Here is a 16,122-nt window from a genome sequence, read left to right as displayed (position 1 = left end):
GAGGCTCCCTGTTTGCCCACAGGAGCTGCTGTACTGGAAGAATTTTAGGCTTGGTACCGAGACAGCTACGAGGTAATGGTGGCATTGGCAGCCAATTGCTCCATTCAGGAGGGATCAGGCTGGAAGGATAGAATGTGGGGCAGTTCAAGAAAGAAGGGGGTTTTCAGTAGAGAAAGGAGTTAAGAAGATGCAATAGGCACTGTGCAGATGCCACAGAAGTAGAAAGGGTCAAAGGGAGACCTGGAGAGTAGAATTTTTCTCCCATTTTTTAATGCAGACTTCTCTTCAGAAATCTCAGCTTTAAGCATACCATCTGCAGTTCCCTTTCCTTCTTCCTTCCTTCCACTAAAATCTCCAAGGCTTCTTCCCTTTCCCTTTTCCTTTCCCCCCCCATAATGTTTGTGGTTCCTTCTGACTCAGATTCCTTCTAAAGAAAAACGGGTACTATATACTTCCAAGCAATGTTTTTTGGATAGCTGCTTCCCTTTAGGTTGATGGCATTTATGCATAGGAAGTTTTTGTCCATATGTTGCCATGGGTATGAACATTAGGTCTGGAAAGTGTAATTGCCCAACTTGCAGTCTGAGTGCAGCACAATGCAGGGAAATAGTTAACAAAACCGTCATCCAGCCAAATGCTAATATTTGCATTTGCCATTGATCTGTAGAGAGCAAAACTGCTGATGGAAATATTTTTCAGTTTTATTGCAGGCACAGATGATATTGTGGGAGAGTGATAGTAGGTCTCATCCTAGCCCCAAAGTGATCCCAGTTATATTTGAAGTATTGTGAAATGTTCAGGGCTTTGTCTTTGTGATTCTCAAATCACTGAGTCTGGTTGCTGATATCCCAGGCAGGAGTTTGAGAATGAAACCATGGTATCACAAGACTCCAGATTTTCTGTGCAAGATAGAGATGAGAAGAAGCTTATGTTTGGTTACCTAATTCACTGGTTAGCTGAAGATTTAACTGCTGCATTACTATGTTAGCACTTCTTAAATGGACACCTCAAATCGATAACCTTAAGTAACACTGAGTCTGTCCTTCCTACATCTCTTCCCCACACCCCTGTCCTCATCCCTGCCAAATTGTCAGGATTATTATTGCATTAAAACAGATATATATTAGAAGCCCAAGTCAACATGCTCTATTGTTTTGCATCCTGCTCCCTTGCTCCACTCCAGAATGACTTCATTTCAGTTAGATGATAGATAAAGTATGTAAGATTTTTTCCAAGCATTTCTAACCCTAATGTAACCTGTTTTATTGCCTTTTCATGCACTTGACCCCTTTTCATTTTCTAGTGGCTGAAATACTAAGATAAAATTATTAAGATGCCCAACAAGGTGTAAATAAGTGCTCATGTGTCATAAAATGGCACATGCAAAAAGTTCACTGTAAGAAAGAAATGTTTATTTTAGCTGTCCTGATATGAAACAGAAGAAAAACCCATGAAGATGAAGATGAAGACCTGTTATCTCTCAGATCATGTCACCTTGCTGCACATACAGTATTGTGCTTCCCTGAGGACACAGTTTGAACTCCTTTGCAGCCCTACCTTAGTTCTTAAAGCAGTTGACTCCTAATGAACCTTTGTTGTGAGTGCAAAAATACCAGGATTGAAGCCAAGTGCTCTTCAATTAAAGATATATTTAGGTAGGTGGGAACATGTAGAAATTTTGACAGCCATATCAGGCAGCACTGCCAAAACTGAACTGCTTTGCAAAACTACATCCATCTTGGTTTTCAACTTCATTAAAAAAGAGAACCAGTATTGAGGGAGAGGTGAGGTGCATCTGTGGAAAGGAGAAGAATTTTTAAAAATACCAGGATGATGTATTTGGTCAGGTTTTTGTTTCCATTTTTAACTTTGAAAATATGGAAGAAAATGTCTAAAAGTAGAAATCAAATTAATTGCTTCAGAAAAAGAATCTTGATGGAATATTTCAGTATCAAAGCTAAAATTATCACAGTCATTTCTGAAATTTGGGCTTTCATCCCTCTCATGGCCCTACTGAGCAGGTACCCTCCTCAAGTGTTTGAATAAAATAATTTTGTAATCAATGGATTAAAATGTACACCTGGGCACATCTGTTTACTACAGCACCGTCATCACTTGAAAAGCAAATTGTGTTGCTACAAGATTTATTCATCTAGCAAAAGAGGAAAGAAAAAAATTGTCTGAACTTGCAGATGCTTTTCCCACAGGAGTAATGACTCTTAGGTAAATAATCACTTTATTTTGCAAGTGCATATGCTTTCATTCTGCAAATTGGTTTCACCTCTCCTGCCTTTTTTCTTTGGTGCGAGTCTCTGCTAAATCTAGCAAGCCTCATTATTCCATTTTCAAATATCAAAGCTATAAACACCCAGGTCAGAGTTATGTAGGAAACCCATTGTTTTCAAGGAACATCTTGAAACCTCAAAGTTGGTGTCAAATAAAAATCTTGGTTAGATAGCACAGTGAATGACAGATGTTGTTTGTCTGTAACGTGGAAGAAATACAGGTTTTTAACATCACCTTCTGTGGTCAGGTCACGACTGAGGAAAAACAGACATACAGCAAACATCAGAAGTGATGGAGTAGTCTGGTAAATGAATTCCTTTGCAATACAACTCTTGTCCAGTTATGCATCCAGCATGCACTATGTGGTAGTTTGCCACACCTCTGTACATGACAAACAGTATTTACAGTGCTGAGCAGCTCTGGTACTAAAATACATGATCAGTGGGCAGAGCAGGGGGGCACTGCTCTGCCTGGCTGTGGTCTGGAGTATGCCTAGGTCCACCCATGTAACTTCACAGAAATAACTGGGTGTGCTCAGAAATGACACCAGTGCAAGGAGGATCACAATCTTTCCCTGAATCTTTGTTCATGGGTTGCCACAGTTTTTGCCAACTCTGTGTTATGAGCAGCAGTTGATTTTTTTTCCTCTTTTTTTTTGCTGTCTTTCATGATACACATGCATGTCTCATGAATGTGACTTATTGTTTCTCTTTTAAGCTAAAATGGTTGAAGGAAAGGTATGCAACTCATTCCTGAGGGAAGATGAGTTAGTAACTTGCCCAAGGAAAGTTTGTTCTAGGCAGTTAGTGATTAGCTCTTGTTCTTAGAACTTGAAGGTATCTATTTTTCAGATAATTATGTCTTAGGGAGTATATTGTGATATATTTCAGCTGTGAGTATGAATGTTAGTGCCTTTTACAATTTTCTAGCCTGTTGTTTCAGGAATACTTTGTCAGCGAATTTCACAGGTTAATTAAACATTGTTTAACAAAATGCCAGTTATCATTGTCTCCTCAGACTCTGTTCATTGTCACAGTATCTGGCTGTGAGGTAGGAATCTATTGCATTGCCTTTGTTTTCAGCTCTCAAAGTACCATGATTTCCATACCTTCTATCTTGAAATCTTCCAGTTCCTGTAAGGTTTACTCCTTTTCCCTAAGTGGTTTTTTTTGTTTGCCTGTTTGTTTACTCCTACCAATGGAAAAATTTGATGTGTGGCAGCTAAAGCTAAGCACAGAGCTCAGCGTGGAGCTAGGTATTAATACAGGGATTGCCACTGTGGATGAGCTCAGTTTTTGTCCAGCTCAGCTTTCCCTCTGTGACAGATGCCACTGGTAAGTGTTTCAGAGAAAAGTGCAGCACGGCCCCAAGTAAGGAAATAATGAACCTGACTCAGAAGGCTTCCCCTATCAGTCTTTTAAGCTGTGCCATGAAAAATGAGTCTCTCTATATTTACTTATTACACCCAGTCTAAAGCAGCTCTTGGGGTTTTGTTGTAACTATCTCATCCTTTCTGATATTCTGCTATTTCAGAGTTTCAATGATGTCTTGTAACAATGAGTTTCACCTCAGGTTAATCAAGTATTTTAGGAAAAGACGTTTGCCTTTATCAATTTTCTGTGTGTTGTCTTTTCAATTTCACTTAATGTCCACGAGTGTAGCTTTATTTCTCTGTTTCTACCATTCATTATTTTCTAAGCCTGTGTAATGTCTTCCCTTATTCATCTCCTGTCTAAAGCAAACAATTCCAAATGTCTCAGTCACTTCTACTTGATTTGTAAGCTTTTAAGTATTTTTGTTTCATTTTTGTACCTGTCCTAATTTTGAAATGTACTTTTTAAAGATTAGAATTCCAGGCATAATCCTGCTCTGTAGGTTGGCAATAGGATATTACTTGTACAATTTTGATTCTTGTGACTATTTTTATATTTTTCATTTCATTTTCTCTGGGTGATCCCATGTGTACTGGAAAGATTTCAGGGGAATGTTCAGCACTATGCAGATTCTCACAAACACCTCTCACAAATACATTTTCACTTACCTGAGCATCCTAGAAGTGCTTCAGTTAGCATTTGTCACTGTGCTTTCTTTGTTGTCTACCAATTTAAGGGAAAATTCTGTGTTTTGGAAGTATTTTAGCGGGGTTTATTTTTGCTTTTTTAAAATTATCAAACACATTTATTTGTCAAATACAGGTGAAAGGCATTTGGAGTGGCTAATTCAGCCGTGTTCTGCTCCTTGTGAAACTAAATTGTCTGAAATGAAGCCCACGTATTTCTTCCAGCAGAGTTTTAAATAATTGCAGTTGCTATACTATTTAAGCTATTAAATTATCATCTTTTGAGGAGCTGATCTTTAAATGCCTCAGTTTGGCCTCTGCATTTTAAAACACCATTAAATCCCTTTTTCCAGGGTGCTGCCCAAACCTGAATTTATCAAGTTGTGGCTGATCCTCATCTATGAAAATGTAGTTTGTCACAAGGTGCTGGAAAACAGTTGATCTCCCAAGTCAGAGGCTGTTTCCATAACTGGTGGCTTTTCATCATTCAGAGAAACTTTATCAGGCTTTTTCTCATATTTGAGACCTCTGTAAATGCAGATGTAGAAAAAGCATGATGACTGATAGAAAACGTCTAAGCTACACAACTTTCACTCCTAACAAAGCAGCATTTTTGCAGGAAATTAGAGCTGAAAAATAGGAGTCCAGATTGCTCATCTTTTTTGCCTTTTGTTTGATCCCCAGATCTAAACGTCCAGTGCCAGTTTCGACCACAGCTCCCAGAATTGACTCTCCCAGGGCTGTAATTCCTCACCAGAAGGTAGGTGATACATTTCTCCTCAGCTAAAATGAATACCATTTTTATCTACTGTGGTGAAGGTAAATACCTACTACAGGAAATAGCTTTTGCCTGTCCCAAATAAATAAACATTGAATGAATGCATAGGCAGCAAAACTGTGCAATGCAATTATTTTGCTAATGTCTTGTTAGCAGAACCAAAGCATCCAGCTAGCCTCTGATGTGATTTGGTCTAACCCATTCTGAGCAGCTTGTTTTCATCTAGGCTGTAAGAGGCTACTAAAGCTTCTTAAAATATAGACTTGCTGCTGTAGATTCTTGGGAAAAAACATTAGACTGTACTTCAGTCTATCCAAATCCTGACTACAACTGAAAAGACACTGACTTGGAAAGAGGACATAAGGGCATTTGAAAACTTGCATCATATTGCATTCTTCTCACAGTATCCAGGAGACATGAGAATAAAAAAAAATCAAGAGGATAAGTCAATTTAATGAATAACAGCAAGAAACAGAGGAAATGGATGGCTTGGTTTCTGTTGTCAAAGCTCATCATCTTTCATAAAACAAACGTTCATTTTAGAATAAACAGCATTCAGTGGCTGTACCTGGCAACTCATCTTCTGTATCTTTGGAGGCACTGAGGAGCAAAGAATACCTGAAAGATAGTATATATCCTTAGGCTCAAGCACTGGGTAGGACATTTGTATTGCTGACACATTTCATTAGATAACTGAAGAAGAGGTAAATCTCCATTGCTGCAGTTTATCCCATCTGTCAGTGCCAGTTTCACCCCTACCATGCAGTATAAATGAGAAACACTGAATATCAAACCACATGGGGAATTAGGTGATGTTCTACTGGTTTGGGCAGTTCTGACTTCCATAGATCAATTTTAAGTAATTTTTATAAACATCATGCTTTCCAAATTCAGAGGACAGAAGGTAACAGCATCCCTGAAACCGCTGCAAATAGGTTCAAACTAACAGAAGAGAATGCACTTGGGGAGAATAGTTTGATTCAATTTTATTTCACAAAATTTTAAATGAACCTGCCTGGGCATTTATTAGTTGAAAAAGAAATAATGTTATTTCAGGCTGGATCTAGTAAACCTTTTGGCAAGGGAAGATGAAATTAAGAATATATCTTGCTCAGAGTTATTTCTGCTTATATCATGACTTTATAAAAGTTATTTTGGAGAAAGTTATTGGAAGAGTCCCAAAACAGTACTGCGAAATTCCTAGAACAAAAGTGATGGACCATTTTAGTTAGATTGGTGTTTGACAGCACCAGCAAAGTAATAGAGTCTTCTTAAGAAGAAGAGTACTTATTTTCCCTCAAGAACTACACAGAATGCTGTTAGTTTTCAAGGCAGTGAGTTGATATATCTCTTCAGAGTTATTCACCAGCACAAGACTGACAACTACTTTTTGGGATTCTCAGTAGCACCTGTGCAGGTATGAAAAATTTGTCTTCTTCCACCACAGGCACACAGACCTTTTTTATACTGATTTTCACAACTCTGTATTAGGTGCATTTCTTCCCTGACATGTGCCAATTTAAAAAGTACTGCCATAGGTATTCAGAGCAGTTTACCAGACAAAATATTTTTCTCCCTTTACTATCTACCCTATAGAAAAGTTAACTCTATGCACTGTAGGGTTTTGTTTAGAGGTCCTAGGAGAGCCTTTGGTATGAAAGCCATAAAGACACTTCACATTTCCTATTCTAACCCTTCAGAGAGAGATGAGGATCAAAGGACTCAAGCTTGCTGTCTTGCCTTTGAGAATTCCATGCACTGGCACTTAGGAAAGATTTATAGGAGCTGTTGGAGGCAGCCTATACTGAATGGGCTACAGGCAGTACTGGCAGCTGGAAAAGAGAGCTGCTGGAACCTTTCTGGAGGAAAACAGTAGCATCTAGGAGAAGATATGGTGGAAAACAGGATATCTAGCAGCATTCAGACAGATCTTAGGTGTAGGGTCTTTGGCCCAGGAGGAAGAGGTAGCAGTAGAGTGCGGGAGTGGAGGAGCCCTTTGCAGGTCAAGAGGAATGATGTTTGTGTCACTAGTATACACTAGTAGACAACAGTAATTTTTAACTGAAGAATTCTTCGTCTCTGGGGATGGTGTGGAAGGGAATGAAGGCATTGAGCTATCAGAGAAGTCTCAAAATCCAGAATAAACTTTCTTCACTAATACAACCAGTCCTGTGGTGATGTTGCAGTAAGGTATGTTACAATATATATACTTTAAAAATTAAGGTTTCTTTGCTTGTCCCTTTGTTATTCCTAGTAACAGTATCACTGTAGAAATGAAGAATTCTGTGACACGTACGCAGAAGCTGTCACCTCCACATCACTCATTGACAATGTTTAGACTGATAGTTCATGTGAAGTTAATATGATTGTATTTCAAAAAAACTCAGCAAAAAGCTACATTATGAGACAGTGTCATTCTCAAACACCAAGAGGAGTTTTTCTCACCTTTATCTGGTTAAGGTTAAGGCATGGCAGTGGTAGCTAAACAATCTGCATGTGCAAGTTCAGTGTCTAGTTTAACTATAAATTCTCTTGTATATTATTGCTTGTCTGATTGAAGCTTTGACTAATTTTCAAGCATGCATTTCTTCTTTGACTGCTATGGTCATGGGTTTTGTGTTTTAGGAAAACAAGCATGCATTCTTTCACAAAGATCAGTCATGCTTCCACAAAGCTGATCAGTGTTATTGATGACACAGGTTCTGCCATAAGTATGGCATAACTGAGCTGTAGGGCTATTACTGGAAATACACATCTGATTGATTTGCAGCTTCACTATATTCTTACCTGACATTAATCTTAAACTGGAAGCAATGTTCATTTAGTCAAAAGAGTTAGTCAAGTCTTTTGCACAGATGTAGCATACCTGGAAGAAGGGGCATAGGTAATATTGAAGGCCTAAATCCAAGGATTGAAACAAAGCCATCATCAGTCAGTGAGTTCCTGCAGCTTTTCAGGGGGGGCACAACACAAGTGAAGCTTTAGCTCAGTGCAGTTGAAAACATTCAAGATGAAGCTTTAAGGCTAAGCATAGCTTTAACATTTGACCCTTTGCATAAAGATATTGACAGCCTTTTTAATGCTATAACTGTTGTTTATTACACAGTACTGAACACACTTGTTTTGGAGTCCCAGTGAGGGTCTTGTAATATCATGATTTGTTTCCTGCCAAATTTGGGAACCTATGTGGCTAAGAGAAAATAGATGAAGAGATGATTGACTTTTTAAGTAAAGCATAGGATGGAAGAGCTGGCTGAGCCAAAAGCTGTTTCTTGGGTGTCTTTGTGCAGAGCTGTTTAGTGCCATGGTGCCTCCATTCCCTTTTTGTCTATAAAATGTTTAAAGCCACAACTGCTTCTTGAGCATGTTGGGTGATCAAAAATTGTTCTCCCAGAAGTGCAAAAAGGTGAATAACATTTGTACAGTCATAGCAACAGATAAATAGAAAATGAGCTGTCACAGGAAGAGAACCTGCAGAACTGGTATTGTGTCTTTCAATATAAACTTGATTCCCATTTCACTGATACATAAGATGGAGCTTTTACCTTTCACAGAAACTGGGTGTGATAAAGAAAAAAATAAAAATATTTCAGAATGGAAATTGAGCTGATTCCAACTTCCTTCTAATTCCAAATTTTTGTGACTCCTCTACGTTTGTCAGTTTTAAGCTCATTTACTGACATTACGCTGCGAAATTCAAACGAAGTTTTCCTCTCTCAGTAAGGGATAGCTGCACAATCCCAGCATCTTCCTTGAGGGAAGCCCATTGCTCAGTGTCAGAGCCTCCTCTTCTGGTCGGCTGGAGGGGTAGCATCACCCTGGCGTAGCTGGAAGTGGCAGCTTGCTTTTCCAGCCTCAGAAACTGAAACAGAATGGAACGGGAGAGATGGGAAACAGGGGAGCGTTTGTCGCTGTTGGCTGCTTTTCACATGATGCAATGCCCAAAGCTTGTGCTGCTGCTCAGTATTAGAAATTCGACCTTCCCAGTCAGAAATGGTTTCAGAAATGTTGCACTGATCTGGTTTTGCCACTGGAGCAAAAAAAAAAAAAAAATCTAAAATTCCTACCAGGAATAAACTGAATGAGAGATTCTTGGTAAATCATAAAAGGAAAGAGCTAAATATGCTGACAATTAGGCAGAAATTATGCAGCTGCTCCCTTAGACATGTGCTGTTTCATCCTCTTTGCCCCTCACAACACAGGGAAAACAACTACCTTAAAACTACCATGAATATGAACTCAGAATGGACAGTGCTAACCTGGCACTGCTGGTTCTGAGGAGTTCTGGTGTTGTTACCAGCCTGCTGGTATTCCAGCTAGAAATTCTTTGAGAAGTGAAACCAAAACTCCATTTCTGTCATAAAGGTGAGGAAAATCATCAGCCATCCTGTTTTATGGCCATCCTATAAATTTCCCTTTGCCTACTGTTACTGCCCAGTAACAGCAGAACTATGAAATGCATTAGGATTAAGGAAATCTCTGACATTTCTCCCATTTGCAGTCAAAACTGATACTTTATGACGAGATTTCCTTGTGAGCCCTTTTATTACAGGGTTTAGGAAGAAAACCCACAGTTAACTTAGCCAAAAGTCAGAGTGTTTTCAGGGTAATGAACAGTTATACCTCTGGAATATCCTCTTCTTCTCTATTGCCTCTATATTTATTTTTTGTTTAATAATTGTTTTGTCCCTCTCCACTGGCATATGAAACTCAATCGCACAACTAGTGACTTAATTTTTGAACACACCTTTCTGCATTTGTGCCTCTTTTGCAACACATTTTTAGAGAGAATCCCTGCTTTTGGTTTGTTTAATGACACCTGGATGCTTGCAAAAGGCCACCGAAGGGTGGTTTGTGCTGTTTTCCATGTCAGTGTATAATGACTGAAGTATTTCAAATGTATTTACTAAAAGGCAGAATCTGAAAAATGCTTTTAGGATTATCTGTTTCTACAGCCTCAGGCAGCTATTAATGCCAGCTAAAATCTCTTCCTGTTTATTAATAAGAAAAATTATCTCAGATCATTTTATCTGCCTTACATTTTTGATTCAAAATGTATTAAATGTGTTTAATGTTATGATTAATTATATCCTTAGACCTTTAGGGCTTTTTTTGCAATAAAGGCCATATTATCTTGATTTTTTTCCAAATGTATGCTCCCTAAATTTAAATATGCAATATAGAAAAATCCAAGAGGACAATATAAATATGTATTTTTCTAGTAAACAGATAAACAGAAGTGAAGAAAAAACAGCTTTTGAAACTATATAATTTGTCATTTTAAAATGTGCTAATGATTTCCAGCATTCAGGTTGCTAAAAATACAAACATTAAAGAGATGCTGAAGATCATCAGTATTGAAATCTAGCTATTTGCATTCCAGTCACTGGGCCTTTAGAAGTTACAGAATAAGAAAACTGAGTGTAAAGGTATAAAATGCCCACCTGAAAGTGAATTTCATATGCCTCTTTAAAAAATTGTCCATGCTGCAGGTGGGCAGACTTCCAAAAAGTATAGACCTGTAGTCACTGCACTCTGCCAGTAGTTGGAAGGAAATGAAGCAATTTAAGCCTAATGGTGCTCTGTGCTTCCCACAAAGGGCCGAGTGCCCTCCAGGCCTAGGGATTTACGTGGTGTTGCACCAGAATGAGCTTGAAGCAGTGATAAGGTGTTTTTAGGCAGCATGAGCACAGAAGTTTTACATGACAGTGTCTCAGAACTCATATGACAACTCATTTCCTGCTTTGTGTTGCTGGAAAAGCAGTACTTTTCTTTTTTGATATTACCTTTTATTTTGATTTCACTAAGCTGCATTAAGAGTGAATCATTTATGAAACAAGTGTGGGACTGCATTTTTCCAGGATGAGGTTTTGGAAGATTGTTTCAAATACGAGCACCAGCACAGACTTCTATGGGTATAGCTATTGTAGGATTGATTCTTGTGACTTGGACTAAGGCAATACATTCTGCTGTGTCCTAGTTAGGAAGATTATCTGGGACATCCCTGTAGGATCATACATGAATCATCTACATACTCATGCACATATCCCTTCAAGTGGACATTATGCAGGAATGACCAGCAGAGAAGCAACCTCTCTGTGAGCAGTACCTGTTCTAAAGTCCTCTTGGTCTATCTGCTAACCCTGCTGCATGGCCCAGTTTGCATGAACCAGAGCCTAGGAAAGCAGTGCAATGTGTGGGCTTCCAAAACTTCAAGTGTACTCATGGAAAACAGAATGGAGTGGTTTAGAATCATTATATCTTTATAATAATGGCATTGACTTTTATGGGGCTTTTTAAGATTTCTTCATTATCCTAGAAATTAATGGACAGTGTGGTCTTTATATAAAATTATTGCTGTGAGGTTGACTTGTAGCAAATGCTCTTTGAATGTTGAGCTTTATTTGTTGATTTCAACTAAAAGCCAGTAAAAAAAAATGCTTGAGTATGTTTTGCTTCCCTTATTTTGAAACAATGCATTTCTTTGTTGAAAATCTTCCCTGAAAGTTTGAATGCTTTGCCCCAATCTGTTTATTGCAAGTTTGTCAATATGTTTAGAAAGCAATAATTGCAGATATGTTATTTTTGCATGTGTTCTATGATTGCTCTTTTGTTTCTTTTTTCTTTTCTTGGCCTGCATGTTTGCTACTACAGGAACCTGCTTGGGAAATCAATGGCAACAGAACAGCCTTCAGCCCTCTAACTAACACGGCGACTGGGCCTATGGGTAGTGGTTTAGCAACCAATGGAATGTTTTCAGGCTACCTCAACCAGCAAGAGATCAGCTTTTCAAATAGCTCTTCCTACTTAAAGACTACCGCAGTTAGATCTTCCGTGTCCTCTCAGTCTGTGACTCCTGACATTTCACCTGCAAAGAGTCCTCTAGGTTCCAAACCAAGCCCTGTATTGGCTGGTGGCAATAGTCCTGCACACCAGCTGAGCCCTGCAAGGCAGTATAACAACCCCATTGGCCTTTACTCGGCAGAGACTCTAAGGGAGATGGCTGAGATGCATAAATTAAGTCTCAACCGAAGGGCTTCGGAAGGTGGACTTCCTAGAGGGTAGGTAACATGGTAACATATTTAATATTTCAATAAGTAATGAATTTGCTGAAAAATGAATGTAATGGCACCTACCCTATTGTGCATTGGTCTGGTAATCATGATTAAGGTCTGGAACAATCATTAAATTTTCTAGTAGCACCCAAAACATATCCACATTCTTATTACAGAATAACTCTTGGTCTTTGGTTTCTAAAGTGCAACATGGATTGGCAATAGTCACCAGAGCACAAGGAGGAACACTGGGCTGAAGTAACTGTGCTCCTCCCGGGGTTCTGGCACTCAGCAGTTTTAACTAATGTATGTAGTCTCATAGAACCAAGTATTGCTGTAGACCATTACAGCAGCTGCTATAAACAAGATCTGATCTTTGGTACTTTGCTAAAGAGAAATGGCTTTGACCAGGAAATCTGACATGCTAATCTGCTGGAGTGTCCCGCTGTAATTCCTGCCTTAATGTATTGGCTTTCCTATGCAAAATGAGTCAGAATTGCAATATTTTGAATCCTCTGTTTTGAACAGTATGTCTTGCATCCATTAGCTTTGCTGTTAACTTATATCTAACAAGGAATGATCTCTAGGTACTGCCCAGACAGTTTGATTCCATGCTGTCAAGGTTTTCTGTGTTATTGTATTGCAGATCAGCTGTTCTGTTACTAGGTTTGTGAAGTGAGGAGCTTGGACTACAGTACATGAGAAAAAGCAATGACAAACAGATTTTTCTCATTTTTTTGCCTTTATGTATTAATTTTCAAACGAATCTAATTTTTTTCTAGTTTGTTTATTTGTGGGTTTTGGGTTTGTTTTTTTTAAATGAAGATAACGTTCTTATGAATACTGGGAAAAGTGTACTTTTGACATTAGGGACTTGGCAATATAAGGAAAACCAGAAAATTCAGACAATCCACTTGAGATCTGATAGCAAATGCTTATCTTCAGGTACTTTATATCCCTTTGTAGAAGCTCCTTGCAAGAGTAAAACCAGGAGGTTTTAAATTGTAGCAAAGTAAAGATATTTTATCTCTATAAAATAGCATATATACATGTTCTGGATGATTCAAGCAGTTTAGATGATTCATTGCAGCTCTCTTGAGCACTTGACATTAACCATCTTAATTAACTTATCTGCAAAAATCCTACCCTCCCTTCTCATACTGGATAATTTAGAAAAGCAATTACTGTTTAAAAGAAAATAATTTCAGTTAGTAAGCAAGATTAGCAAATAAACCTCAGAATGCTTCTCTCTTCATTTACACTTTTCTTGAAAAATACCAAATACTGTCTTACTTCAATATGCAGCATTTCCTGGAAGTATATTTTGCTCTCTTTTTCCCACTGTCTTCACAACCCTCCTTAGTACCTGCCAGGGTAAGGGTGAGGGGGCTGTGTTTTGGATGGCTCAGCATTGTGACTGTTTGTTTCCAGAATTACAACATAACTGCTTCTATCACACACTGAAGTTGATGCAAACCTTTCTATTGATGCCAGAGGGTGTTGCTATAGGGCTACATGATATGGCAGTGATTACTGGGGTGCAAAAAAGGTGTACCTGCAGAAAACACTTCCCTCTCTTCACTCTGCTGCTTTTCCATGTTTTGTGTTGCCTTCATGAGTGCACATCCCAGTGCAAGGCTGTGGCAGTGCCCTGAATTACAAAGTTCTACCTTAGAGTAACAGCCTGAGATTCCTTTTAAATTCTTTTTGACCAAAATTTTAGGGAATTGCTGTCTATCTGCCTGTAATATCTGCAGCACTGATGAACAAATGAGAAAATAAAAAGACTTAACCTTTATCCTGCAACCCAGGAATATCTGTAATACTGTAATATCTGCAACACTGATGAACAAATAAGAAAATAAAAAGACTTAACCTTTATCCTGCAACCCAGGAACATTACGAAAAGATGAAAGAACACAGAGGCACTAAATAAATGTGTCTTCTCCGGTAACTTCTCTGAGATTTAGAGAACTTTACATCTCTGTTGACATGAAGAGAAAATTCAGAGCTCAATAATGCTGTCATTCTCACTCCCACTTGACTGTTGCCTGTGAATTATGAGGCATCTTTCCTTCTGCTCTGTGGAGAGTATCATGGAACCCGTAACTACCATGGGATTTGGTATCATCCCTAATAATCTCAATCTCATAGTGGATATATGTGAAAGAACACACAAGGAAAGCACTGTAAGCTCTGCAAAATCAGCTCTGGACTTTGTTGGGGACATTCTTAGCATATAGTACAGCATGAGAAGCTGTACAAAGATTATGATATGGTGCTCCAAAACTGTGAACTCATTGTGCACTCAGGCACATGTGCTTAGCAGTATGGTTAAAGCCATAAGAAAATTCAGGTGTGGGGTTTGATTTCACATTTCAATTCCATGTCCTTTTCATCTAACGATTTAAACTTAATTGTGTTAATTGTGCTGTTAGAGGTTTAGCTAAACCCTTCGGAAAATCCTATCAAAAGCTAAAATTAATTTTGAGATTATTTCCTTGATCTGTGAAGAATAACAAAGCATCTGTTTCTCTGATACACTTTACATTAAAGCTTTACCACCCTGGCTCAGGGTGAAAAAGAGGTGACTTGTTACGGTGTGCAAAACGTGATGTGCTGAAAGCTCTGAAGAGTATTAATAAATACAAACAGTGAGTCATAGTTTGTAACACGGAGATCTTTTTCATTCCAGTGTAAGTTATTTTTCATGTTGTAAGTCAAGGGCAGTAAATACCTGTCCCACAAGTACATGTCAGGTGGCTTGGGTTACTGGCTTCTTACTGTGTGACCTCTGTGAGCAGCAGGTTGGGTGTTTCATACACGTCTGTATTTAGAATCAAACTAAAATAATTGGGGGGGATTTTCTCATCACAGACTAAACACCAAGAGAAGCAAAGCTTTACTTATTTTGAAGGAAGCTATAGGAGCCTCTTCATGTCTCAAAAGTCTTTACTGAGATGTGACTGTTGAGCTATTCTTAGTATATGCACATAATTATTTTTATCTTTGAACATATTTTTATATGCAAACATATTCCTCTAATTAAGGTGTATTTTAGGGATGGTAGTTCTGCCTTTAAAATATTATCCTATGAGAAAGGCAGAGGCCTGGATTAGAAGATTAAAGCAGGCACCAGTGTCCACTGCAGCAAATGATACTGTTATACCATGTTTCATTGTAAATGAGTGCCCAGCTGTCCTGCATATACCTCAAATGGATATAGGATCACTGATGTACTTACAGGCTACAGCTTATTCCTAATATATCTCTACCAGTTCCTGTAACAGACTGATATATTCAGCTTAATGGAGTGTTTATAAAGCTAGAAGAGTATTCTGGAATCCAAGAGTCTGAAGACTAGTAACTGGTGACCTGTGACTGCTTTTGCATGGAAATGCAGAAGTACAAAGCCTTTACTGCAGTTTTGGCTCATTAGAGTGTTTTTGATCATGAAAAGGCTGTTGGATGAGTCAAGACAAAAGGAATGTACATAGAAGCAGTAGTATCAAACGTTCTGCAACGCAAGAGCAGGAGACAAATCCACTTGGAATGTCACTCTAACAGTATAACTCCCCTGTCCAGTATTTCGTATCAGTCCCAGATACAGAAATGCCACAGCAGGAAGTTGGAAGGGTCAGTGCCCACTTCTGGCAACAGCATTCTGTGCAGTTAAGTAAGAAGAAAAGTTTATTTACTGATCCTCGATCTCTTCCTCTTTATTTTGCATGAAACAGGATGAATTACTCTTCAGCCAAGAAAGGAGCAAAATATGGGTAGTCTAAGCTTTGTAAAAACTAAGTTAAAATAAATGTCATAGCCTGTTACTGCTGTTTGTGCAACCAGCAGAAAGAGTTATTAGCCAGTACACTGTATTACAGACTGAGCACACTTCTGTTCATCACTCCCAGCTTTGACCTGCATTAGGCCTTGTATTGAGCTGC

General features: G+C 38.5%; 1 protein-coding gene across 1 annotated transcript in view; it reads left to right on the top strand.

Moving 5' to 3' along the window:
• Window positions 1-16,122, top strand: part of LDB3 (LIM domain binding 3) — a 109,466-nt gene that overhangs the window by 40,689 nt on the left and 52,655 nt on the right. The window contains exon 4 of the mRNA XM_009077156.1: window positions 5,030-5,105. Within this exon, the coding sequence (XP_009075404.1) occupies window positions 5,030-5,105 (76 nt within the window). The remainder of the gene's footprint in view (window positions 1-5,029; window positions 5,106-16,122) is intronic.

This window comes from Acanthisitta chloris, unplaced genomic scaffold, assembly GCF_000695815.1.
Source record: "Acanthisitta chloris isolate BGI_N310 unplaced genomic scaffold, ASM69581v1 scaffold21906, whole genome shotgun sequence".
NCBI classification, from domain to species: Eukaryota; Metazoa; Chordata; class Aves; order Passeriformes; family Acanthisittidae; genus Acanthisitta; species Acanthisitta chloris.
Note: the sequence above shows the minus strand (reverse complement) of the source record. Positions and strands in the feature narration are given on the sequence as shown.